Raw genomic sequence first — 26,693 nt, forward strand, 5'->3', positions numbered from 1 at the left:
TGCTAACAATTCCCAGCAGCGGGCATCAATGTAGCACTGCTTCAAGTTACGCTTCAATGTGTCCTTGAAGCATTTCTTCTGGCCATCTTCTATGCAGTTATCTATTTTCAGCTCACTGTACGGCAATTGATTTGGCATTCTGGTGTCATCCATCCTCAACACATGACCAGCTCAATGTCATTGAGACGGCTTCAGTCCCTGTAAAATGACTGTTTCAGAGCCTCATTACTGGTAACTTTATCCCACCATTTGATGATGAGTATGGCATGCAGATGTCAGAAATTGACTTTATCTAGAAGCTTGATGTGATGCCTGTAGCAGGTCCAAGTCTTGCACCCATCCAAGAAATCAGACAATAGAACTGTTTTATAAACCTTTCAGCTTTATTTGAAGCTTTATACCGTATTGCTACCAGTCTGCCAAATGATGAACTGGTTCTCTTGATGCAACCTGTCAGCTTCTTGTCTATAGTAGTATCATTCGACTATGTGCTACTAAGATAGCTCAACACTGTTGCAGACTTCTGCTGTGCGGCTGATGGTGACATTTGGTTTTCTGTAGGGTTTCCATGGAGCAGGTTGATAAATAACTTCTATCTTTCTCAGACTGATTGTCAGCCTGTACCTTTATCCAGACTATAAATCTTTCCGTAATCAATTGCATCTCTTCTTGAATATGTGCCTCTAGAGCACAGTCAGTGGCACATGGCAGCTCATGAACAAAAGATCTCAAAGATCTTCATAAAAGATCACAGCCTGTTCAGGTTGAATAATTTTCCAGAGGATCAGAAATGTATCCTGAAACTGGCATTCAGGTCTTTTGTAGCATCATCAAACACTGCTGCATAGAAGAGACTGAACATGGTTGGAACCATTATGCAGCCCTGCTTAATACCATTAGTGATAGGGAATGGGTCAGACAGAACACCATCTACACAGACTTGTCTTGAGCATTCTGTCATAAAATAGCCTCAAAAGGTTGGTACATTTTTCAGGACAACCAAACTTATGTAATGGTTACAAAATTCCAGGTCTGCTGAAGACAGTGTAAAGGTCCTGTTGCTATTCTCTGCATTTTTCCTGCATCTCACAACATCCCAATATCATGTCTGCCATTCCTCTTGCTGGCCTGAAATTATATTGTGATTCTGATAGCACATGGTTAGCGATGTTGCATAACAGACAATCAAAGAAATACTCTGGCCAGAATCTTTCCAGCAATCCAGAATAACGAGATACCATGGTAATTGCCACAGTTGGACTTTTTACCTTTCCTCCTGTATATGGTGAAAATGGTGGTATATTTGAAGTCTTATGGTACATCTTCAGTAATCCATATATTGAAAAAAAGTCCATGCAATCACCTCAGGAAGGTTTCACCTCCATACTTTGCCTCTTTGGTGCATTCTGTCATTTTTCCATATCAAGGGACATTCTGAATAAAGTATCTGCCTCCATATTAGGTTTCCTTGAATGATATTTAACTTTGAAGTTAAAGCTAGTTCTGCAGCACAGTGGTCAGAAAGGTCAGCCTTTCAGAATGAAAACATATGTTAAGGGGTTGTTATGACTATAAACCCTGAAGGACTGTGCATAGTAGAGGTAGTCATGAAATTTGTCAGCTACAGCCCATTTCCAAAATAGAAACTCTACCTTTTTTGAATGAAGGTGAAATTCTTCTCATCTGCAGTTACTGTTCTTGATCCATAACAAATGATTCTCAGTTTAACTTCTTGACATTGTTATAAGAAGACATCTAGTTCTTTATTGGAAGCATCAACATGTAGGATAAAAGGCAAGCCAAAACTGGGATAGGACACTATTAGTGGCTGTATCAGACAGTCAATCAGCTGGTTTAAAACTCTTTGATGTTGCTCAGTCCATGTACCAACTGGCTGTTTGAAGAATATCCATCCCATGTCTCCATCAGCTCTAGAGAAGGCATGGTACTCCTCTTTCAGCATCTGCCGGGCCATTTCTCTTTGCATCTCTGATAAATGGCTCAGGTTCATTGCTGTTTCAAACAGACCTTGATCATCCACTCTGCTTAGAGGCACTTCTCTTTGTTGATCCTTGTCCTTCCATTTCTCTCTTTTGGCACTAATGCCCCCTGTAAGGGTTTTATTTGTTGAGTATCCATTGGAATTTCAGATGTAATCTGATGTAAACTTCCCAGGACAGTTCATCCCTTCAAAATAATGTCATATTTTAAGTGGTAATTCACAAGGATATTTTAACTAGCAAGATGGTCCTTTGGTATTTTGACTAGTGTCTCTCACACGTCCAAATCCTCAGACCACTGAGCAGCAGCATCTGGCTCAAACACTTCTGTTAAATTTTCAGTACCCAGGCCTGCAGGAGCCCAACATGTTATATTAGTGGCTTTTCCTTCAGGTATAATGACATCCTTTCTCCCCATTTTAACCATGCACAATATGTCTGAATTGTTGTTTCTGATGTTCACAAGAGCTTCCACTTTTGACATACCAACATGAGGAAATACACATTGCACATTGTTAATAAGGCTAGATGCCTCATAAGGTGAATTGCAGCAATCATGTTTGACTATCTGCTTAATAACACCATAGCCAGCAATTACGTTCTCTAATTTGTGTGGACTGACCGGCACAGGAACAGTCTAGATGTCATAATTTATGCTTAATTAAAACTGGACTTCAATCCACTCTTTGTACGGGATTTGATTCTATTGGCTGCTTTAAAATCAAGCCCATCTTCCATTTCCAATAACATCAAGCTTTCTAAGGTGTGTTCATGGGAGATTATCATCTTACTCACTGACTCGAGACTAAGCATGCCTGTGCCTCAGTATCTCATAAGGCTTGAGTTTTACTTTATTGAGGAAATGCCACACCTTAGATCTCTTTCCAAATAAATTACCTACTCTCTTTTGCTGCCTAGGTATTAGATGCCAAATGTAGGCTACTCATAGTAAATTAGTCTTAATAGAACCTTAAGATCCAACTCAGTTTTGATAGGCTCAGATCAGTTTTCCCTCTAAGAAGTTTCTGAGGCTGAGACCTGGACAAACTGGTCTGATTACAGCTTCCATTATCTCTAACTCAGTGTCCCTCTTTTGAATCCCACTTTCAATTTGACTGCTCAGACAAAACTCGGGCTTAACCTATTCCTTTTGCAGGGAGCTGTCAAAGTCTTTTTCAAAACCCAGTTTTGTTCTGGTGTGTGGGTGACCATTTTTTCAATTATTAAAAAAAAAATTAATTTCCTCCATGCTTTCGTGAAACGATATCATTTTAATTTTTCAGCATACTGTTTCAGAATTGTCTCAATTTTAATTGATTCAGTTTGCTTCTCTTTTTCTATAGCACTGAGGACTACAATCTGATTTATTTTTAACTCCAGCATCACACACAATCCCTGATTATGCATCTGTTCCCTGGCAGCTTTTCCTGGAAGAGTCTATAGCAACTTCTACGCAGGTTCATATCTTGAACAGGTCAGGTTATTGCAATTCAACCTCTCCTGCCTGGTTCCGTAAATGTTAGGAAGTATGTAACCCATTGGTGAATGTGCTACAAGTCTTCCTCTGTGCCAGAGGATCTGAATTGTTATAACACCCAACTATAAAGCATTGGCACTCTAGCTCAAGCTGTAGCAGCTTATAATTTTAGCTCTGAAGGTCCCTGGCTTAATCACCACTGTGTAGGCCAAAAGCCTATATTTTCCCTTTCTTTTTGGGGGGACGGGTGGAGTGGTGGGGAAGAGGAGCAATTGGTCACCAGAGCGGACTTCTCTATCTTTTTTTGACTGCATAAGACACTAGCAAGATTTACTTTGCTCCCCAGAGCAGTAGAGAGAAGTTTGTGGTCTGTGGGATGGAAAGAGGACACTTGTGTAATCTTGTTAGAGATAGAGCCTTAAGTAGTCTCTAAAGCAGTTTCTGCTGCCTTAAGACAGTTTAGCAGTGGATACCCCTAGTCCTATAGGCACCATAAAGCATTCAAGATCAACCAAGCAACTCATTCTAACCCATTCTTTACATACACGGGGCTCAATGGGTCATTTTAATAAACATTTATATTACATTTTATTTTACATACACAAGCAACATGCAATAACTTGAAAATCCACCCCAGAATGTACACACTTTATAATGGTAAATGAAACACATTACTGTGTTCATTTCAGGAAAGAAGTGTTCACAGATGTCATATGCATAAAGCATACTTAAACTAACATTTGGGAATGCCCTTCTCAAGCAATGAACTGCTGTGGTATTAGGGGTATGAACTGCATAGTCTGTAAACAGCCTCTGCTATACTAAAAAAACTCACAGCAAACAGGGGTTTAAGGTAGGAGGTCAAAAATTATACACTTCCTGCCTGGCAAGAGGAAAGAAGAAAATTTGTTTATAGCCCCAAAATATTCTGAATTTGCATTGTTCTTAAATATGGTTTAGCAGCTGTTCTGCAGGTAAGACAACATATTTCCTGTATATGTACATGCTCCAGGATGCTGTAAAGGGTCAAATGTTTCTTTTATAAAGGAAAAACAACAACAATCGGATGGTCCAACTCACACTGCTTAAGCTTCCATCCAATATCTTTGCCTATTTCTTTTCCAGAAGCTCTGGTAATGAAAGCTGTTAGAAGGTCCGCCAATCACCCTGGATCACTCTGACAATCATAGCTCACTGTTAATCTCAAGGATTTTGATAATATACACATTCTATCCTTACTTCAGTATCCTGAGTAACTCAGCATTCTGGCCTTTTTTATTCTTTGGAGAATTATTTGAAAGAAGAAACTGCAACATTATAAAACTCAAAGATTGCGGCCTGCAAACAGGGTTTTCTTAGACAAAAGTTGTCTTAGATGATAAGAGACTCAGATTAAGAATTTGGAAAGACAAATATAAGTGCATGAACTTCAGGTCTTATAAACATTAAATTATTTTAAAATGCAATCAGCCTTTCTTCATTCAATGAATAAAAGACAGAGAAAGGTATTAAGGAGACAATGTACATAGTCTATCAGCTGTGTTACATTGCTGGAGGTGATATTTATTAGTTTTTTATTCCATTAAACAATGGAAACATTTAAACATTTGAAATAATGGAACTAAAGGGTGAATTCATGTCATTTATGTCTGAATTCCTTGTTTACAAAATTGTATGTTTTAAGACTTTATTAATAAAGTAAGTAAATACAATATTTTTTCCCAAACGATAAAAGGTTACTTTATTTCTCTATATTTTTTTTTCTGGAAGCAAATTACATCTGCAAACTATTAATTATCCCTAATACTTGCAAAACCTTTTATATCATATACAGGAATATTTCCTTATGAGTCCTGCACTGTGTTCTAACTGGCAGAAAAATATATTATTTGCAGACAGTGACCACACACTGACCCTGCCTCTGTAAACACAACTTTAATATCAACAAACACTGCATTATCCATATCTTGACACCACTGCAAAGGCAACAAGAAATTGTACAGTATATTCACATGGACAAATATCTAATTTTGAATGCACGAAAAACTAGGGTTGTATTAATCATTCAGTTGCAAAGTAAAAAAACACCAAAAACCTTGATCAATATTCCAAAGTTGTCATGAAAATAGAAATGCTTTAGGTTCAGCTCATGTAATTAAAGTTTAAAAATCCATGTATTCTGTAAATTTGATCTATTGCAAGTTACCTGGAAGTAACTGGATGTTTTGGATAAGCTCTACTTCTTACAGGTAAATCAACCAAACAAAAAAATCCTAAATTAATTAGTGAAACAGGCTCTCCATACTTTAACTATATGACCTGCCTGATTAAAACAAAAATAAGACTAGTTAGCAGCCTAAATAGACAGAATCAATATTAAAGGAAAAAATCCACGTACACCTGCTGTTACTACATAATGGAATCTGAAATACCGGACTTTTAAATTCAAGTGAGAAAGGGAGGGTAGATTTTCAGTAAATAAAGCCCTATGTAAAAGAGTGCATCACTTTAAAGCTAGGAGTCTCTCCAGCATTTACAAAAAAAGTAACGATTATAGGGATCACTTGAGCTGCTTTTCAAAAGCAGAACTTTGGGGTTGGCTGGTGTCAGTGGCAACTCATGTATAGAGAGTGTTGGTATGCAAAGCACACAGCTACGGGTGCATGTGCGTGTGTGTATATATATAAAAATATAAAACAGCATAGGTTTTCTATATTCACAATTCTTATTTAGTAGCAGCCTCAAGGAATTCTGTACCACCCCTGTGACCCATATGCAGACTGCACAGTCAAGGTCTGATAGAAGACAAGCTGCGGGGAGTGAGTGGGGTTTGGGGTGTTGGATTCACTGCAAGGGGCCAGCGGCTGGGACCCCAGACCGGCAGTCGGCTGAGTGGCTCATCCTGCAACCGGTCTGAGGTCCTGGCCGCCGGCCCCGCTCAGCCCGCTGCCAGCCCGGGTTCCACCCATCCAGGCCAGCAGTGGGCTGAGGATGGGCGGCAGCTGGGACCCCGGCTGGCAAGGGGCTAGTGAACGGGACCCCAGACTGGCAGCGGGCTGAGCACCTTATCCCACTGCTGGTCTGGGGTTCCGTAATCCAGGCCAGGAGCAGGCTGAGTGGGGCTGGCAGCTGGGACCCAGCTGGCAGCAGCATGCCACTAAAAATCAGCCGCGTGTAGCCTTTGGCATGCGTGCCGCAGGTTGCCGACCTCTGCTCTAGGAGTTACTCATCTCCTGATACAAATGTTATTTCACTAGCAAAATGGCAGTATTTAATCCAATTCTGCTAGAAAAATAGCTTTCCTCTAGTGAAAGTGGTATTTGTGAGTTTTCTAAGGATGTGGTGTAATAGAATAAAGATACAGCCGTACAAGTATGTGGAAAGGCAATAAAAAGTGGAGGGGGAAGAAAAAGCATGAATACCCAGATGAGGAGGGCTCCCCAGCCAGCAACCTAGAATCCAGGGTGGATAAAAATCAAATGATTTAAAAAAATAATAATTTTTTTTTAAAGTTGGATTTTATTTAAATCGGATTTTTTGAGGGAAAAATCTATCTAAAGATAGTTTTAATTAAGATACATTATAGCTCAAAGATAATTCATCACAGAATAGGGATCATACATTCTAATTCTATAGCTTGAGAATATATTCATGTAATGTTATGAAAAGTTTTGTAAATGAGTTCAACTTAGTTCATGGATTAGGGAACCAATCCTATGGAGTTCCATGGGCTTCTATATAGATTAACCTAAATAATCTATACAGAAGCCCCTGGAACCTCATAGGATTGGGTCCCTAATGAAACCCTATCCAATGAAACTCAGTGCTAAGTCTAGAAGATACCATCAGAGATGCTTAGTTTTGCAGTTGTCAATCTGTGGATTTGTATTTCCAGAGGTAACATGCTTGTTAACAGAAAAAATGCTTTAAACAAACAAATAAATAGAGGTGAAAAATAACAGACCTCAACCCTATTGTCCCTCTGCAAATTTGTGTGCACAGAGTCAGTCCCTTACCTCTCTCTAAAAGTGCAAAGTTTCAGAAAGTTCATCGAATAGAAGATTGGTGGGGGCAGAATAGATCTGGACAAGGAGAAGAAATCTGGAAATAAATGTGAGAAGGGAGGGGCAGGCAGCAGAAACAAAAGTGAAACTGTTTGAGCAGCATATTCCAGAAGGCTTGAGGTCTTTCTGAGTGTAGCCTTCATTGATTTGAGATCTACCACATCATTCTCTCACTAGAAGGGAAAATGGCAGCAGGCTGTAAAAGAGACCCAGTTGGGGAATATTTTAATGAAGTTCCTCTACCTGTGGGCAGGGCTGGCGCTTCCATTTAGGCAACCAAGGCAGTCGCCTAGGGCACCAGGATTTGGGAAGGAGGCAGGCGGCTCCGGTGGACCTACCGCAGGTGTGCCTGTGGACGGTCCGCTGTTCTCACAGCTCCGGTGGAGCATCGGCAGGCACGCCTGCGGCAGGTCCACTGGAGCCACAGGACCAGCGGACCGTCCGCAGGAATGCCTGCGGGAGGTCCATCGGAGCCGCGGGTCCTGCAAGCCGGCCCTGTGCCTAGGGCGCCAAAAACCCTCGCGCTGCTCCTGCCTGCGGGTAAGACAGGCATGCGTGCAAAATGCAAACAGTGCAACAAAGAAATGCAAGGCCTGATTCCTGAATGAAACAGTATCATGAAAAATGTTCCTTCTCAGGAGGAAGCTGCGTTGAAGATGATGAAAGGAACATGTCTGAACATGCAGGATCTTCAGGTTGATAAACTTTTTTATTTCATACTTCTTTCTTAAGGACTGCATGTCTTCCTACTGGACTATTCTTGGAATTGTCATGTTTGAGCAAAAAATATAGTTTGTTACTCTATGGTAGATGCACTTCTGATGAAAATAGATCACTGAAATAAGCAGACATTCTTTTACAATTTCATCTTTAAAGTAGGTTTCAGAGTAGCAGCCATGTTAGTCTGTATCTGCAAAAAGAACACGAGTACTTGTGGCACCTTAGAGACAAACAAATTTATTAGAGGCATAAGATTTTCGTGGGCTACAGCATCCGAAGAAGTGGGCTGTAGCCCATGAAAGCTTATGCTCTAATAAATTTGTTAGTCCTCTAAGGTGCCCCAAGTACTCCTGTTCTTTTTACCTTTAAAGTAGTACTGAGTGTCAGGGAATGCAATGATTAATACTAAATGACCAGTATGGTGGTAATAATTAAATAACCTGCATTGACTTATTTTGTTTATGAGACTCCATCCTCAACATACAGGATTCTGAAGACTATGCACCTTCAAGAGCACCATCATTCCTATAGTTTCAATTATTCATTTTCTGATATCACTGTAAAACGAATCTGAAAAGTTTTCAAAATAAATCACTTTAAAATGTATAGCGTTGTACCTTCTAAAAATGAAACCTACATCGATCTCGGAGTTTTGAAGAATACGTATTAAGGTTATAACAACCAACAAGAATGCACTTTTATGGAGAAATCCATGATTAAATCCAGTCTTCCTTAAATCAAATTGATTTAAACCAAATCCACCACACTAGAATCTTTAGCCAGATTCTTTGACTACTAACCTAATCCTGAATAAATAATGTACGAGTGTAGTATGTTAACATTTATAGCAACTTTGCCTTAATAAAAAGTTGTTTTTTTTTAAAGGTAGCAGCAGCAGCAATGCTGAGAAACACTGGAGGAGTAAAAGCGAGTCTTCAAACAAAATCAACAAATGAAAAGTTTCTTATATCTTAGGCCCCATTTCAGCAAACCTATATGTCAAGTTTGTACTCCTACAGCACATAGCTCTACGGGAAACCTGAACTGGGTCTTTTGTGTTCACAGAATATCAGGGTTGGCAGGACCTCCGGAGGTCATCTAGTCAACCCCCTGCTCAAAGCAGGGGACCAATCCCCCAAATCTATCACAATATTAATTATTCTATCACATATTAATAACAAAAAAGTAAGTGGCAGATACTAAGAGAAAGTAGTGAATATTACCCATTCCAGTTCCAGCTGGGCAATCTCTCTGGAGAAGATTTCCACAGCCTTTTTCTGCTTATGGTGTACAGCAAGCCAGATAACAGCTTCCCGTGGACCCTATTTCCAAATATTAGGAGTAATGGGGTTCAAGAATGATAAGCAAAGGTTAACTTACATACAGAGTTCTAGTAAATTTAAACATGTAGAATTATACAAAACTGAACTACCACTACTGCAGTTGAGACACTGCAAAAAGCCAATCACTATACAATATTACTAAGCACTATAACTATGTGCATCCAATGAAAATCAAGTCTGGGGTTGCATTCTAATATATCTTAGAGAACTTTTGAATTTAATTTGATCTCAACCAATATTTAAGTAAAAGAAACACTTGCTTCACTTTCAAATTGGGGTGGGCAAACCCATTTTTGTCTCATTTTGAACCTATTGAAAACATTGTGGGGTCAAAGCTAATGGGTCAGGCTCAAACCCTAAATGAGGAGAGCCTGCTGTTCCCCGAGGGATTCACTCATGAAGAAGAGGGAAATGAAAACACTGTGCCCTCTTTCCTCATTAGTTTCATAAGAGGAAGGCACTTTTAAATATCCATCAGGCTTGGGGAAAGACAATGGGTGCAGAGTGGAACATGGTTTGGACAGAGACATCCCTTAGAGGAGGAGCTACTAATGGAGATTCTCTATGTTCTACTAAGGAGAAGAGTATGGAAGATAAAATACAGGTAGGCTCTGATGAGAACCAGTCATATGACAAAAAGTCTCATTCAATTACAGCTAAAAAGTGACAAGTTTTTAAAGTACTTATATACCAGTGCTAGAAGTCTAAATGATAGGATGGGTGAACTACAATGCCTTGTATTAAATGAGGATAGTGATATAATAGGCATCACAGAAATTTGGTGGAATGAGGATAATCAATGGAACACAGTAATACCAAGGTACAAAATATATTGGAAGGACAGACCAGGTCGCGTTAGTGGGGGAGTGGCATTAATTGTGAAAGAAAGTGTAGAATCAAATGAAGTAAAAATCTTAAATGAACCAAAGTGCCCCACAGAATCTCTATAGATAGTAATTCCATGCTTCAGTAATAAGAATATAGCAGTAAGGATATAGTACCGACCACCTGACCAGGATGGTGATAGTGACTGTGAAATGCTCAGGGAAATTAGAGAGGCTATTGAAATAAAAACTTCAATAATAATAATGGGGGATTTCAACTATCCCCGTATTGACTGGGTACATGTGACCTCAGGACAGAATGCAGAGATAAAGTTCCTTGACACCTTACATTACTGTTTTTTGAAGCAGATAGTCCTGAAACGCACCAGAGGAAAGGCAATCCTTCATTTAGTCCTACGCGGAGCATAGAATCAAGTTCAAGAGGTGAAGACAGCCGGACCACTTGGTAATAGTGACCATAATATAATTAAATTTAACATCCCTGTGGCGGGGAAAACACCACAGTAGCCCAACACTGTAGCATTTAATTTCAGAAAGTGGAACTACAGAAAAATGAGGTTAGTTAAACAGAAATTAAAAGATATAGCACCAAAAGTAAAATGCCCGCAAGCTGAATGGAATTTTTTTTAAAAAGACAGTATAATAGAGGCTCAACTTAAATGTATACCCCAAATAAAAAAACATAGTAAGAGAACCAAAAAAGAGCCACCATGGCTAAACAATGAAGTAAAAGAAGCAGAGAGAGGCAAAAAGGCATCCTTTCAAAAGTGGAAGTTAAATCCTAGTGAGGAGAATAGAAAGGAGCATAAACACTGGCAAAGAAGTGTAAAAATACAATTAGGAAGAAGGCCAAAATAGAATTTGAGGAACGGTTAGCCAAAGACTCAAAAAAAATTAGCAAATTTGTTTTTAAGTACATCAGAAGCAGGAAGCCTGCCAAACAACCAGTGGGGCCACTGGACGATAGAAGTGCTAAAGGAGCACTCAAGGACGATAAGGCCATTGCAGCAAAACTAAATGAATTAATTGCATCCGTCTTCACGGCTGAGGATATGAGGGAAATTGCCAAAACTGAGCCATTCTTTTTAGGTGACGGATCTGAGGAACTGTCCCAGATTGAGGGATCATCAGATACCTCAATCTGGGACAAACTGATAAATTGAACAGCAGTAAGTCACTAGGACCAAATGGTAGTCACAAAAAAGATTTGAAGGAACTCAAATGTGAAATTGCAGATTACTAAATGTAGTCTGAAACCTATAATTTAAATCAGATTCTGTATCAAATGACTGGAGGATAAATAATGTGATGCCAATTTTTTAAAAGGGCTCTAGAGGTGACACCAGCAATTACAGGCCGGTAAGCCTAACTTCAGTATTGGACAAATTAGCTGAAACTATAGTAAAGAACAAAATTGTCAGACATACAGATGAACATAATTTGTTTGGGAATAGTCAACATGGTTTTTGTAAAGGGAAATCATGTCTCACCATCTACTAGAATTCTTGGGGAGGGGGGTTCAACAAGCATGTGGACAATGGGGATCCAGTGGTTATAGTGTATTTCGATTTCAGAAAGCCTTTGACAAGGTCCCTCACCAAAGGCTCTTAAGAAAAAGTAAGCTGTCATGGATAAGAGGGAAGTTCTCTCATGGATTGGTAACTGGTTAAAAGACTAGGAACAGAGGGTAGGAATAATGACAATTTTCAGAATGGAGAGAGGTAAATAGTGGTGTCCCCCAGAGGTCTGTACTGGAACTAGTCCTATTTAACATATTCATAAATGATCTGGAAAAAGGGGTAAACAGTGAAGTGGCAAAATTGGCAGATGATACAAAACTACACAAGATAGTTAAGCCCCAGGCAGACTGTGAAAAGCAACAAAAGGACCTCTCAAAACTGAGTGAATGGGCAACAAAATGGTAGACGAAATTCAGTGTTGATAACGCGAAGTAATGCACATTGGAAAACATAATCCCAACTATACATATAAAAACATGGGGTGTAAATTAGCTGTTACCACCAAAAAAGAGATCTTGAGGTCATTGTAGATAGTTCTGTGAAAACATCCACTCAATGTGCAGCAGCAGTCAAAAAGCAAACAGAATGTTGGGGAGTCATTAAGAAAGAAACAGATAATAAGACAAAAAATAATCACATTGTTCTCTTATAAATCCAGGGTAATGCCCACAATCTTGATTACTGAGTGCAGATTTGGTCACCCCATCTCAAAAAAGAGATATATTGGAATTGGAAAGGTTCAGAAAAGGGCAAGCAAAAATGATTAGGGGGGAATGGAACGACTGCTGTATGAGGAAGATTAATAAGACTGGGACTTTTCAGCTTGAAAAAAAAGATACTAAGGGGGGATATGATAGGGAGGTCTATAAATCATGACTGGTGTGGAGAAAGTAAATAAGGACGTGTTATTTACTCCTTCTCATGACACAAGAACTAGGGGCCACCAAATGAAATTAATAGGCAGCAGTTTTAAAAGAAACAAAAGGAAGTATTTTTTCACACAACGCACAGTCAACGTGTGGAACTCCTTGCCAGAGGATGTTGTGAAGGCCAAGACTATAACAGGGTTCAAAACAGAACTAGATAAATTCATGGAAGATAGGTCCATCAATGGCTATTAGCCAGGATGGGCAGGGATGGTGTCCCTAGCCTCTGTTTGCCAGAAGCTGGGAATAGGGGACAGGGGATGGATCACTTGATGATTACCTCTTCTGTTTATTTCCTCTGGGGCACCTGGCATTGGCCACCGTTGGAAAACAGGATACTGGGCTAGATGGATCTTTGGTCTGGCCCAGTATGGTTATTCTTATGTTGCTAGCAGAAACTGCTGTGGGGATGCATTAAGTCAACGCACTACCTCCACCCTCCCATACCTTTTTCTAGCTCTCTAGCCGTACTCCACTTCCCAGGCCAACCATACCCACTTCTCACTTTGATTTTCATTCTGCAAAGTCTGCCTTGGAATGGACTTTCTGCCACTGGAGGATCCTCTATTGGGGTCTACACTCTGGTGAAAGCTTTAGGATGAAACCTTGTCTCCCATGAAGTCAATGGCAAACCTCCCATTGACTTCAACGGTGCCAGGATTTCACCTTTTTAAAACAAAACAAAACAAAACAAAACAAAACAAAACCTCTCTATTGTAGGTTTTTCTCTTTATACTTAAGAAATTTTTGCTTGTCTTGTGCAGATGTAATCCCTAATCGTATCTGCCTAAATACGGCATTTCTAAATACTCTCCTTTTTTGCAGCTGGGATAAGATTCCTCCTGCAGTTTCCTCTAATCTTTTTCTGCTTTTAATCTCATTTCAGTGACAGCCTCTGTCAGCTTTAAGTTTCTTTTTTTACCACAAGCAACCAACCATACCTGTGTTTTCTCAAGTGAGAATTTACATTCTTCAGTAAGGTAAATGCTTGCATCAGCTTTGATTCTACCCTTTTGATCAAAGTTCCAATAATAAGCCCTATATCAGTTATTTGGAATACAAATCTAATATACCATCCTCAGTTCCCTAGGAACAATAATAAATGTTTCTATTTTTTATATGAAATGGGATTGCATAGAGTTATAACCCTACAGATCAGATTTTTCTCACATGGAATTATAAAGTGTTGTGAAATATTTCCTCTTCCTGACAGTCAGCTATATTATACAATTTACAGTTCATGCTAAGTTCTTCTTGCAACCCCTCTAGGTCTATCCAAGGTCATGTTAGACTTAATACAAACTTTAATTTCTTCACTGCAGACTTTGTGTCTCAAACCTAGTTTTGCTAAGAGATTTACTCTGTTTGTTAGTGAACATGGAGAAAAAATCTAAAAGTTTATTTGATAAGTTCACATGAAATCCTGATCCCATTTAACACAATGGAAAAACTCTCATTTATTCAAACAGGAGCAGGATTTGGCCTCTCAATATGAGGAGGCTTTTTTTCCTCATTTCCGTTTTCTTCAGCCCTTTTGCTATAAAGAAATTTTCACAGGGAAAGGAGATGTTCTATGAAAACACGCCAACATTCAATATTAAATATATTATTAGTTTCTACAAAACCCATACTGCTTTAGACTTTGCTTCTGGAATGCTGTGCATAAAGAATATTAGACTCATTATATATTCTAGCAAAAAATGGGCAGAGAAAAGAAGTAAAGCAACCAAAAAGGTAGAATCCAACAAAGTGGAGCCAAACCAGTCAGAGATTATCCTCATTCTCTGTTTGTTCAATGCCCTTTTCGTTTTCTACTTCATTAAGCTGTCTCTTCCATATTTTATTTCAGTTTCCCATTAGAATCACCCCTGCAGGACCCTAGAGAGAAGGCATCATCTCTGCTCACTAGGGTCTACCCTTCTTTTAACTTCCTCCTCCCCAACAGGTACTGGGTCGTACACTTCTTCTGCCAGTCTACTATTACCTTCTGACCTCCTCACAGGGAACTGCTGTGGGTAATTGGGGAGACCATGTTCCCGTTTCCTCTGCCCATCCATAGTCCAGCAGCCTACCACTGTATCAGCTCCTTCACTGAGCTTTTCCCCCTTGATAGCTACAGGCTGCACTAGTAACTCACAGGAGGAGCTGGCTCAGTTGCAAGTAGCAAGCCAGTGGCTGGGAGGGAGGATACAATGATCCTAATGCTGTCAGTGGAAACCGAGATGGCTCCTTCACAGCCACAAAGAGGTCAGAGATTCTTCCTCTCCCCAAAATAGGGAGTCCCCCACTACAATCCTCGTAAACATCAAAGATCAGGCCTGGATAGCTCTACGTGTGAAAGCTGAATAACTCATGTTATTTAGTAAAAAAACCATCATCAGTCCTATCATTTATAATACAAAAGCTCCCTGTGAAGCAGGAAGGACTAGATACCTACTGGCATTAGCAACAACTACCACCACTCCACAGAAACACTAACCCAGGAACCAAACACGTGTAACAACCCTTGTTGCCAACTCTGTCCCCATATCTACTCTAGTGACACCATCAGAGGACCCAACCACATCAGCCACACCATCAGGGACCATTCACCTGCACATCTACTAATTGCGGTATAGCCATCATATGCCAGCAATGCCCTACGCATGTACATTGGCCAACTGGACAGTCTCTACGGAAAAGAATAATTGACACAAATCGGACATCAGGAATGGTAACATACAAAAGCCAATAGGAGAACCCTTCAATCTTCCTGGACATTCTATAACAGATTTAGAGTAGCCCTACTTGAACAAAAAAACTTCAGAAACAGACTTCAAAGAGAAACTGTAGAACTAAAATTCATTTGCAAATTTAACACATTATTTGGGCTTGAATAGGGACTGGGAGGGCTGGCTCATTGCAGAAGCAACTTTCCATCCTCCTGGAATTGACACCTCCTCATCAATTATTGGGAGTGAATTACATCCACCCTGTTGTACTGGCCCTGTCAACACTAGTGTTCTCATTTGTTGAGGTAACTCCCTTCGCTTCACGTGTCAGTATAACAATGCCTGCATCTGTAAATTTGCATCCATGCATCTGAAGAAGTGGGCTTTTTAACCCACGAAAGCAGATGCCCAAATAAATCTGTTAGTCTTTAAGGAGGTGCCACCAGACTCCTTGGTGTTTTTGTGGATACAGACTAACACAGTCACCCCCTGAGACTAACAAATAGATACTCTTGCGTTGTATTAATATACCGACTATGGAACTTCCCAAGTGCTTCAAATCACATAGCTGATACACAGCCCAGACCTCTCAAGATAACAGTACTTGAAATATGCACCACTGTGGCTCATTTCAGGTAACAGTTGATTAGCTACAGTATGTTAGTTTTCCCTACTGCTAGATGCAGGGTTTACACACACAGATAATATTTTTAGAACTAACAAACAATTTACCTTGTGTTTTTTATTTTTTAGATCACTGCAGCATCCTTATCTGAAAGCTAGGAAGTAAGCATAAGGCCAAATGGAAATATAAAAGGAATATTGAAGGCCTGAGTATAGTCCGGAAAGAGATGTAAATCATAAATGTTTTATTTTGTTATAGACCTGTTCCTACTTAATTACCAGACGACTTAATTGCACTAATTTAGTCCCTAAGTCTTGAAGCTGTGGATGTGAAAAAATACATCCTTGTTAAATTTGAGCTGGAAAGCTTCCTCCTGTTCTGTGTCCTAACAGTTCTTAAGAAGATGCCTGAAGATTGCTGCTTTGTTTGATTTTTTTCAGTTGTATAAATGTGATCAGAGCACTGGCTGTTTGTACACTTTATAAAATATATCCTTAAAGTTTGTCCTCGTGGCACACTATCACATGTGATGGGAGCTATGAAAAATTGACTTTGTAATTTCAGTTCTGTTTTGATAACTCTTAGTAGGACTTGTCTACCTGGGAAGTTAAGCCAAATTAACCATTGGTGCCAAATTAACTATTGGTGCATTAAAACCCCTTGTATGGGTGCTTTCGTTCAGAAGTAAAGTGGTCTAAGAGCTTGTCTACATAGTGCCACAATGTGGACTGCAGGGGTGTGAATTGTAGAGTGCTCTGAAGTGTTGCACTGTAACTGCCCCATGTGGACCCTGTTGGTGCGAACTAAAAGATACTCAGTTCATATTAACGTAGTTATGGGACTACATCAGAGCTTTAGCTAGTACACTAAGCTAAAGTGAATTAAGGACACTTTACTTCTAAATGAAAGTGTCAACACCGGGGTTTAATGTGATTTAACTAACACACTTTGAATTCACAACTTTAGTTCATTTGGCTTCACTTTCCTGACTGTACCAGTGTAGACATGCTCTTAGAATAGGAGAGGGTTAAAATGTCCCAACTTTATAAACCGGTAGTTAATTAGTTCAGGCTTGAATAAAAGGCAAAAAAAGAAAGTCAAATTATTATAATTTTATTATGAAAGTTTATGGTTGGGTGATTTTAGGTGTGGAGCCTGAATCCAATGTTGGGAACTGCAGATGTATAGGATATCTGCATAGTCATTAATACATCCAGATTTACATGGTCATGTTTAAAAATCTAGTGGACACTTATTTAGCAAAAAGTGCTAGCTAGACAAAGTTAAATATTTCAGTCATATTCTATAGTAAGGATATGTATATAAACAGTATGTGGAGCATTAATAAACAATTAACAGATGTTTCAGTAAATGATTAATCAATTGTTATTGAGTTCAACGGTTGCTTATAACCATCTATAACATAATATTCATATCTATAACATGCTTATAATATCTATTTAATCATTTATTACTTCTTAATAAAACTATTTATATATGTACTCTTAATGTAAAGTGTGGTTGATATGTCTAAATTATAGACTAGTTGATGCTACAATGCTTGGCCTAAAAGAAACAGTTTCAGAACAGATATTGTAGGAAGTATGCAAAACTTTAACTACAGATATTGGGCCTTACTAAAATCTGCATTATGCCTTGGCTTGAAAACTACAGAGGCTAACCTGAAAACTGAAGAAAGGCACCATAACCATGCTGTGCTCATGCAGCCAAACCCCTCTCTCCTCACTCCACCCACCTCAGCAGACATTTATGGAAAGTAGGCTAATAGTTATCCAGGGGTGTGTGCTGTGACTGTGTTAATTATACTATACATAACTGTCTCACTATTATCATGTCTATCATACACACATCTTGTCTCTCATCTTAAATTTAGATTGTAAGATCTGCAATGAGGCTTTGGACACTACTGCAATACAAACAAACAAAAACACCACAACCACCACCACCACCTTCCCAATAGGGAGGTATATTACTCTCTGTCCAACTTCACACCTGGGAAGACAGAGCACTGTCTATAGGTAACAGCTCAGAAACTGAATTGTCAACAAAGGAGTACAAATGAGTTCTTGGCCCTTTCACTTTAATACTCCTGGTAATCATAAGGTAGGGGCAGGAAAGACATCCCCTGAAATTTCTACCATCCTTAATGAAATTTTGCCCTTCCACCCCCCTTTAAAGAAGAGCAATCTCCCTACTGGTGCTATCCACTTCCACTCAGGAGCTTTACAGGAGCTACAGTAACCTACGTGGCCTTAGTGGGAGGCCAAAGCGGGTGAATATCTGCAAATGTCTGCTTTTATATTTTCATTCCCATCCCAAGCAGCTCTGCATATGCCACCCACAAAATCTATGGCCTAATAGGCTCCATCCAAACTCCCTGGCTAGAAACTACCAGCAGTGTTCAAGCCATGCCACTCATGTCAATGCCACTGCGTGTTTAATATTTCCCTTGACATCATTCTCCGCCACCTAACTAATGCCGATATGTGCAGGGCTAGTAGCACTGACCATTATTAAGGTTGCCTATTTCCAATTACTAGACCCTGTTTTCAGCTGTTTATATCTTAGCCAAACTAACTATTTGGGCTGATGTTTTCCATGCCAGGTGTGTGCCTCAAATTGTGTGTGTATGTGTGTGTGTGTGTGTTTTTTTTAAATTTCAGCCAAAATGATTGAGTTATTTCCAAAAACAAAGCTAGGGAAAAAGATGATGTTTCATCCACGCTTAAAAATTCTGATGACCTTTTCTTTGAGACGTTCTAGTGCCCCCGTGCTTTGGAGCAGGGATTTGAAATTTGGTTGGGGAATGGCCTGTGTCAGTGATGTGTTTTTGACATCCCCATGAAAATCTGCCAAAGTTTGGCCACGTTATAAGGCTTTGAAAAAGAGGAGCCAGAAGTGGGAGGCCTGGGATTGGCTGCACAAGGAAACTGGGGACAACGATCTGGTGGTGAGGAAAAACAGAGGAGAAGACTGAGGCTGAGATGAGAAACATGAAGAAGGGAGACTGGAATTAATTAATTAGGTGAGGAGAATGGGACTGAGCCAAGGAGCCAATGAAGAAGAGCCAAGACTGAGCCAAGGACAGGTTGGAATAGAAAGTGAAGAAGGAGTTACCCCTGTGGGAAATAGGCAGAAGAGTCTATGCCCTCTAGAGCATTCTTCCCTCCAGAGCCTGAAATGGAACTCAACATTGCACAGTTTCACCATTCCTCTGTTGTCAGCAAATATCTGTGAAACATATTGGTAAAGTTTCTCATTCCATTGTAGTGCTGGTTTCCTTAAAGGATGATAATCTACTATGGCTATCAGTTATTTTGTTAGCTTAAGTGCCAGAGGTCTATGGGGTAGATCTAAGGGTTCCAACCCTGTTGATGAACCAGGTAGGTATCAATATGGTGCCACATGATTTTTTTTCTTTTTTTGCAATTTGCTTTAAAAGAACATTAAGGTTGCATGCTAAAGTCAAGCATTCAAAAATATGGAAATGCCAAAATTAAAGCTGCCTGTGCAAACTCAGTTCAGTCCCCCTGGATATATACATTATGACAGCATCTCTAGTTACACAATCACATATTTTTTCCATAGGCTCTCTCCCTCATTCAGTGCATAGTACTGACCTGCTCTGAGGATGAATAAGTAGTGAAGGAAACTCTCTGTAGGACAACTACATAAATCGTTCCAGAACTTGGAAGATGTGTAGTGACTGAGGTAGGGGATTGCAGGACGAGAAAGGATGGTCTGTGCTTGAAGCAGCTGAATGTTGTTCTGGAGAACTAGATTCTATCCTAGTCTCTACCAAAAACTTTCTATGTGATGCTAAGCAAATCACTTAAGCTAACCTTTTGACAGATAGTTGCTAATCATGGGTTCCTCATTTTTTTGACTACTTGAGTTGAGACCAAGGGGTTTGATGATCTTATATTCTCCGTGTGTCAGTTCTGTATCTGTAAAATGGGGATTATAATAGCCGCTCATCTCATAGCGGTGTTGCAAAAATAAATGAATGTTTATGAAGCACTCGGATATTATAGTGATGAGTGCCATAGAAAAGCTCATGAAGAAATTAAAATACTGTCTTTAGAGCAGGGTTTGAATGTTTTGCTGTAACTAAAGTGGGGGCTACAGATGGAGCAAGGAGGAGAAAAGAAAAATACTGAATAGCTGCTAATTAAGTGAGCACTCTCCATTCTGTGTACTAAATAACTGAGAACATGAGTCCTGAGGGGGGAAAAAAAGAGTATTATATCATGTAATTAAAGACAGCACCATAATGCACAGGCAACATTAATTCTGACATTTCCTAATTTCTGAGAGGCTGACCTTAGTAATATTATTTAATACGTTGTGTGTCTTTAAAACAGAGAATCAGAGCAGATGATCCTGGAAAGGGAAGACGTAGGTCCACCACATAAGTATTACACTCTGATTTAGCAGAGGGAGTTTTGCTGCACTGCAGAATGAAGTTAATTATAAACATTAAAATAAACATTTATACTGATAAGTTACCTAGTTCTATTGTAGAAATTGACTCTTCATAAACAGTTTAACTTTCTACATAACACATGTTCTTGTCTCCTATAAACATATATATTCAGCAATTTTGAAATACTGACACATTCCTCACATCAGATTCATAGACTGAGCTTTGCCAAACATGTATCTTGGAATTTTGCAAGACTTTGCAACTGACAAAGAAGAATTAGATGCTACTGTTTTGGAACAAGCCACACAACCTAAATATTTAAGTGTATGACTTAACTCAAGATTTATTGCTGTCTTTTACAGACCTTCATATGTATGGATTTAGTTGCAGCAGATGCATGGTAGTTGCACCCACTATGGCTACCATTCAAATCCATACATATGAATTTAACAAGTAATAAAACACAACACATTATCATGTAATTAAAGACTATCATAATGCATATACACAAGGGGGCGTAATTAAGGCAACCTTAATTCTGGTATCTCCTAAATTCTGAATGCTTAACTGTGTAACATTAACATTCTTTTAAAGTATTTTAATATAATTTATATATGTGTAATATGTGATCACATCAAAAGAACTTCTACTATTATGAAGTTTGCTCTTGAGCAGATATTTATTTACACACACACACATAAGTTAAAAAGTGTTTCTTTAGATTTCATAACAATGCATTTGTTGCACAGCAAGGTCTCAATCCTACAAATATTTATTCATTACTTAACTTTTGAGTATTCACATTGATGTTCACGGGTCTACACACGAACCTAAAGTTAGGCATATGCAAAAGTATTTGCAAGATGTTGTTAGCTCAGTTCCCCCAGTAAGTAATCTCTTTAAAAAGTTACATAAAGATAACATGGGGGAATTAAAATGGGTCAGAAAAGGCTTCATATTCTTCTGTTTGTACTTACATCATCTATTTTCTTTTTAGCATGGGGTCCATATGTATCTTCAGAACCTAAAATCTGTATGTTAACTGCAGAGTAATCTTCATACCCAAGCTGACTGAAAATAAGGCGAGTCCTGCAACAGATTATTTGTTATTAGCAAACTGCTTCAAAAATATTATACGCAGTAACAGTTCAGGCCATTAGTTTTAGTTCTAAGTGCTAGTTAAATTTGGATTTGAATACTTCTTATCTGGGCAAATTTACTGCTATATCATAGTGACAATATCAAGTTAGTCATACTCAAAATACATCCTGACCTCTTGATTCTAAATTTCTATTTATTTAAGTTATCTTAAAGACGGCCTGCAAAGGAAAAAATAAATGAGCTTGTACTTTTTACTTGCTTCATTCTGAGGAATGAAGAAAGCAGAAAATGTTATTAAAATTAATATATTCTGCTTGCTTTTACATTAGAAATTCAGGTCCTAGATTTGCTCTTCCTGGAAGACACTATGAATAATTAAGAAATATATGAATGATATCACAAGTAGATTTCACTTCCTTGGTACTTAACTGAGTTCAGGAGGAATTTTTATTCAGACTTAAAAATTCCTTTTTGTGTGTTACTCCCTATGTGAATTAAATGCATAAAAACAGTTGGAAGAAAAGTTATTTGTTGAATTTTTACCACCCCCAGCTCTTCAGTTAAGAGCTGAGAAGCTCGCAAGATACATTGTTGCTGGGGCCTTCCAGTGGGAAATTCCACGAAACCCCAGAAAGACAAGACTTGACAATGCCTAATGTGGCTATAGTTAACAATGAGCAGGAGGGAGGAGGGGGGAAAAACAGGAAAAACACTTTCCTGGCTTTCTTCATACGGCATAAAAAAAAGGAGACCAGGACCACAATGTTTTCCGATTGCGGATTATATTCACAGATATGGGTAGGTTAATCTATATTTGCTAGATTTAGGAATTTAATTTTGAGATGGTATTACATTACTTTTATTAATTAAAAGTAAACTTGCCATAAAAGTTAAAACGGGAACGTTACCAGATGTCAAAACAACGGGAAGTGAGAAAAAAATAAAGAAGTTACACCATTCAGATTCCATACAACATGGTCTAGAGTAAGAATCAGGAACTCTTGAGTCCTACTATGAACTCAGCAATTGACTCACTGTGGGTATGCCTACACTGCAATGAAAGACCTGAGCACTGAGTCTCAAAGCTTGGGTGAACCAACTCAGGTTTGCAGGGCTTCGGCTGCAGGGCCTAAAAATTGCAGTGTAGATGTTGGCTCAAGCTGGAGCCTGGGGGCTTTGAAGACACTTCTCCTACCCTAAACCACAGTGGTAGAAATTTTTCACTCTTCTAGAAAGCCTGCAGCCAGTCAGCACAGCCCCAAAGTATGCTGCTCTGATTAGAGATTATGGAGGAGAAGCCAGATGGCTAGTGGATTGCATTGATTCAGGAGAGAGACTCCGAACAACTTGCACATATGGCTATATGCCTCTAATGATCCTCCGAATTTGAACAGTCTGGGTGGTATCCTTGGAACATGGGGCAAAACTCTCTCTTCCTTCCACAAAGAGCTGGGAAAACCCCAGTGGCACTTACAGTTTGAATGGTCTGTGTCTAACTCCTCCAAATTCTTCCTCAGCCTCAAATCAGAGACACTAATATAACCTCTCAATGCAAAAACCTCAAACTGTTGCCAGAGGTTGTTTTCTCATCTCACAAGTAGCAAAACACCTCTGTAGAGTCATCTAGTGATATGGGAAAATACACACTAGAAACAAGCTTTCAGAGCTTTCACAGTGATTGCTGTAAGAGAATCCATAATTCTTAGTTTCTGCAAAGCCATTCACTAGTTAGAGGTGACGTATTTTACCCCATTCACAGAACTAGATCTCTTCAATTTTGCAGTTACAAAACCGGGACAACCAACTAAAACTTGTCATAGTAATTCCACTCCATTGAAACTACAAGAAAATATCAATATATAAAAAAAGATGACAAAAGTTCAAAATTAGTACAGACAGAAAGTTCAACTTTGGAAGGCAGTTAATAGGAGGGCAGTATATATTAAAAAACCAAAACACAATGTAAAATGCCTTTCTGCTTCCCTTTACCAGTGTCAGTGCTTCCTTAACCATACCAAGTATATGAGGCAACCCATATATCTGGCACCCTTACATAGTTGCACCAATTAAGAGATTTTATAGGTTCAAAAAGGGAATTACGTTAAAACTGACAGAATCTTTCACACCAGTGGAAGATTTAAATACATCTATTGTATATGCTCATTGAATTGTCAATATTACACATGAGAACAGCAGTAAATTGACCAATGTAGTTAAGATTAATTAAAAGTGATTCATAAGATATGATATTCCCGAGTTACTCATTATGGTAAAAATTTGCAAAGCTGGGTGCCTAAAATCAGGCACCTAAATTCATATTTACAATATCAAAATACAAGTGGCCAAGATTTTTTGATGCACTGAGCAACCCTGCACCCAATAAAGCACAGTAACTCCTGACATAAAGTCGTCCTGGTTAACGTTGTTACGTTGCTGATCAATTAGATAACATGCTAGTTTAAAATTGCACAATGGTCTTTTATAATGTTGTTTGGCAGCTGCCTGCTTTGTCCACTGCTTGCAGAAAGAGCGGCAGGGGCGGCTCCAGGCCCGAGCACGCCAAGCACGTGCTTGGGGCAGCAAGCCGCGGGGGGCAGTCTCCTGACGCCGCAAGGGCAGTAGGCAGGCTCCCTTCGGCGGCTTGCCTGCGGAGGGTCCGCTGGTCCCGTGGCTTCGGAGGACCTCTCACAGGCACGCTCGCGGGAGGTCCGCCAAAGCCACAGGACCAGCAGACCCTCCGCAGGCAAATCGCCGGAGGCAGCCTGCCTGCCGTGTTTGGGGCGGCAAAATCCCTAGAGCTGCCCCTGATTGGAGCTAGCTGGTGGGGGGCTTGGAACCAGGGTGGACTGGCAGCCCCCAATCAACTACTCGCTCCCCTAAGTTCCCTGTGCAACAGCTGCATAGCAGGCTATGAACTGCCAGGTAGTTCAGCTGTCCCTCCACCCACTGCATGTGCTGTTCCTGCCCTCTGCCTTGGAGCTGCTCCCAGGAGCCTCCTGCTTGCTGTGCGGGGTGGGAGGGAGAAGGGGGATAATGTAAAGGTGTCCCCTTCCCTCCTGCTCCTGCGCCCTGCTTAACCTATCTCCATAGAGCGGGGCAGGGACAGGACAGGGTCAGGACAGAGGGAGCTTGTTGGCAGCAGTTGTTTTCTCAACTTGCTGATCAACTTAAAAAAGCAATGTACTTAGAGTGGGGTCAGCATCTCTCTCTCTCTCTCTCTGCATCTCTCACACACAGGGTGTGTGTCTCTGACTGCCATGCTGTCTCCCCTCCCTCCATTTGTGCTGCCTTGTAGAGTGTGAAACTACATTAACAACGTGTTAACCCTTGAGGGCTCAGCCAAGTACTAGTTCATCATTTAGCAGTAAGGCATTCCCTGGGAAATATCCCACCCTCTGACTCCTCCACCTCAACTAAGCTTCACAAATCATCATTGCTGTGTACAGTATGAAATCGTTTGTTTAAAATGTAGTGTGTGTATGTATAATATAGTCTTTTGTCTGGTGAAAAAAAATTACCCTGGAACCTAACCCCCCCATTTACATTAACTCTTATAGGGAAATTGGATTTGCTTACCATCGTTTCGCCTAAAATTGCATTTTTCAGGAACATAACTACAACGTTAAGCAAGGAGTTACTGTAAACAGATACATATAAAGTTTAGGTGCTTAAGTTTGAAATATTTTCCGTAGACAGCTTTCAGTACATAGCTTTGACCCAACCCTTATTGTGGGATTTGCAGTCATTCTACTGCAGCACTAATAGCACTGCTGTTCTACAAAGTGCCTATCCAAAGCATCATGATGACTTTGTCTCTTGGCTGGGTTTCCTGCAGAGGCCAGCTCAGTCCTGACTTGGCAGGCACTTTAACTCAAACATGGATGGATGGATTAAAGTAGAAATAAGAGAATGAATTTCATTCAAAGTAAGGAAATTCCCTCCATCTGGATATTACCTGGGATGTACTTACCTGGGATAACCTACTGGCAACACAATGATAATTTTGAAGAGCACTTTATGTGCCTTTGCAATGCACTAGAATGTACACACACACAAAATCCCAAGGAGGGACACTCAAAACCACTCATAAAGCTGCTGCAAATTATTCATTTTGAACAGTGGAGAGAAAGGAAGGGAAGAATGAAGGAGACAGAGATAACATTTGTCACTAGCTGAAGCTAGTGGGTAAGCAGTCTGCAGGATTCTAATGGCAGTCTACACTAGAAGACTGCTGTAGCCTGTCTGCTGAAGATGCTCTATGCCAATGGGAGAGTGTTCTCCCTTGGCAAAATTACTCCAACTCCCCAACAGGCAGAAGCTATGCCAGTGGGAGAGCATCTCCTGCTCACATAGCAATCTGTGTGGGCTGCGCTTAGGTCACTGTAACTTGCATCACTCAAGGGGATGTCTTTTTCACACCCCTGAGCAACCTAAGTTACATCAACTTAAGCAGTAATGTAGAACTGCCCTAAGTGGAGTTGCGCATTAAAAGCATGTTAGCCCAGTACTCTGGGATCTGCACCGGATTCCAATACATTTCTGGATAGAATTCAAGATGTTGGTTTTAATCTATAAATCCCAAAGAGTTTGAGACCTCTGGCTTGTGCACACAGGGAAGTTAGTGAGCAATAAACTAGGGTGTGAATTTGAAGTGTACTAGCTACTCCGAATTACTGAGCACTAAGAATTTCCTCCAGAGGTTTAACTTAGCATATTTTGTTCATCGTGCATTAAGCTAAAGTCCACAATGGAACTCTTAGTGCATAGCAAAAATATCCATAGTGGGAGTTAGTGTGGAGTAACGAGTGCACACTAGGTACAGTGGGCTTTATCCCTGTATAGCCAAGCCCCTATTTACCTGAGAGACTGCATCTCTCCCAGTCTACTTCTGGCAGAACCAAAATCAGCAGAAGC

General features: G+C 39.8%; 1 protein-coding gene across 1 annotated transcript in view; it reads right to left on the reverse strand.

Annotated features, from left to right (window-relative positions):
* The window catches only part of LOC115652676, a 97,720-nt gene that overhangs the window by 35,720 nt on the left and 35,307 nt on the right, over positions 1-26,693 (reverse strand). The window contains exons 12-13 of the mRNA XM_030565068.1: positions 21,656-21,767; positions 9,485-9,583 (exon numbers count right to left, since the gene is read on the reverse strand). Of these exons, the coding sequence (XP_030420928.1) occupies positions 9,485-9,583; positions 21,656-21,767 (211 nt within the window). The remainder of the gene's footprint in view (positions 1-9,484; positions 9,584-21,655; positions 21,768-26,693) is intronic.

Source organism: Gopherus evgoodei, chromosome 5, assembly GCF_007399415.2.
Source record: "Gopherus evgoodei ecotype Sinaloan lineage chromosome 5, rGopEvg1_v1.p, whole genome shotgun sequence".
NCBI classification, from domain to species: domain Eukaryota; kingdom Metazoa; phylum Chordata; order Testudines; family Testudinidae; genus Gopherus; species Gopherus evgoodei.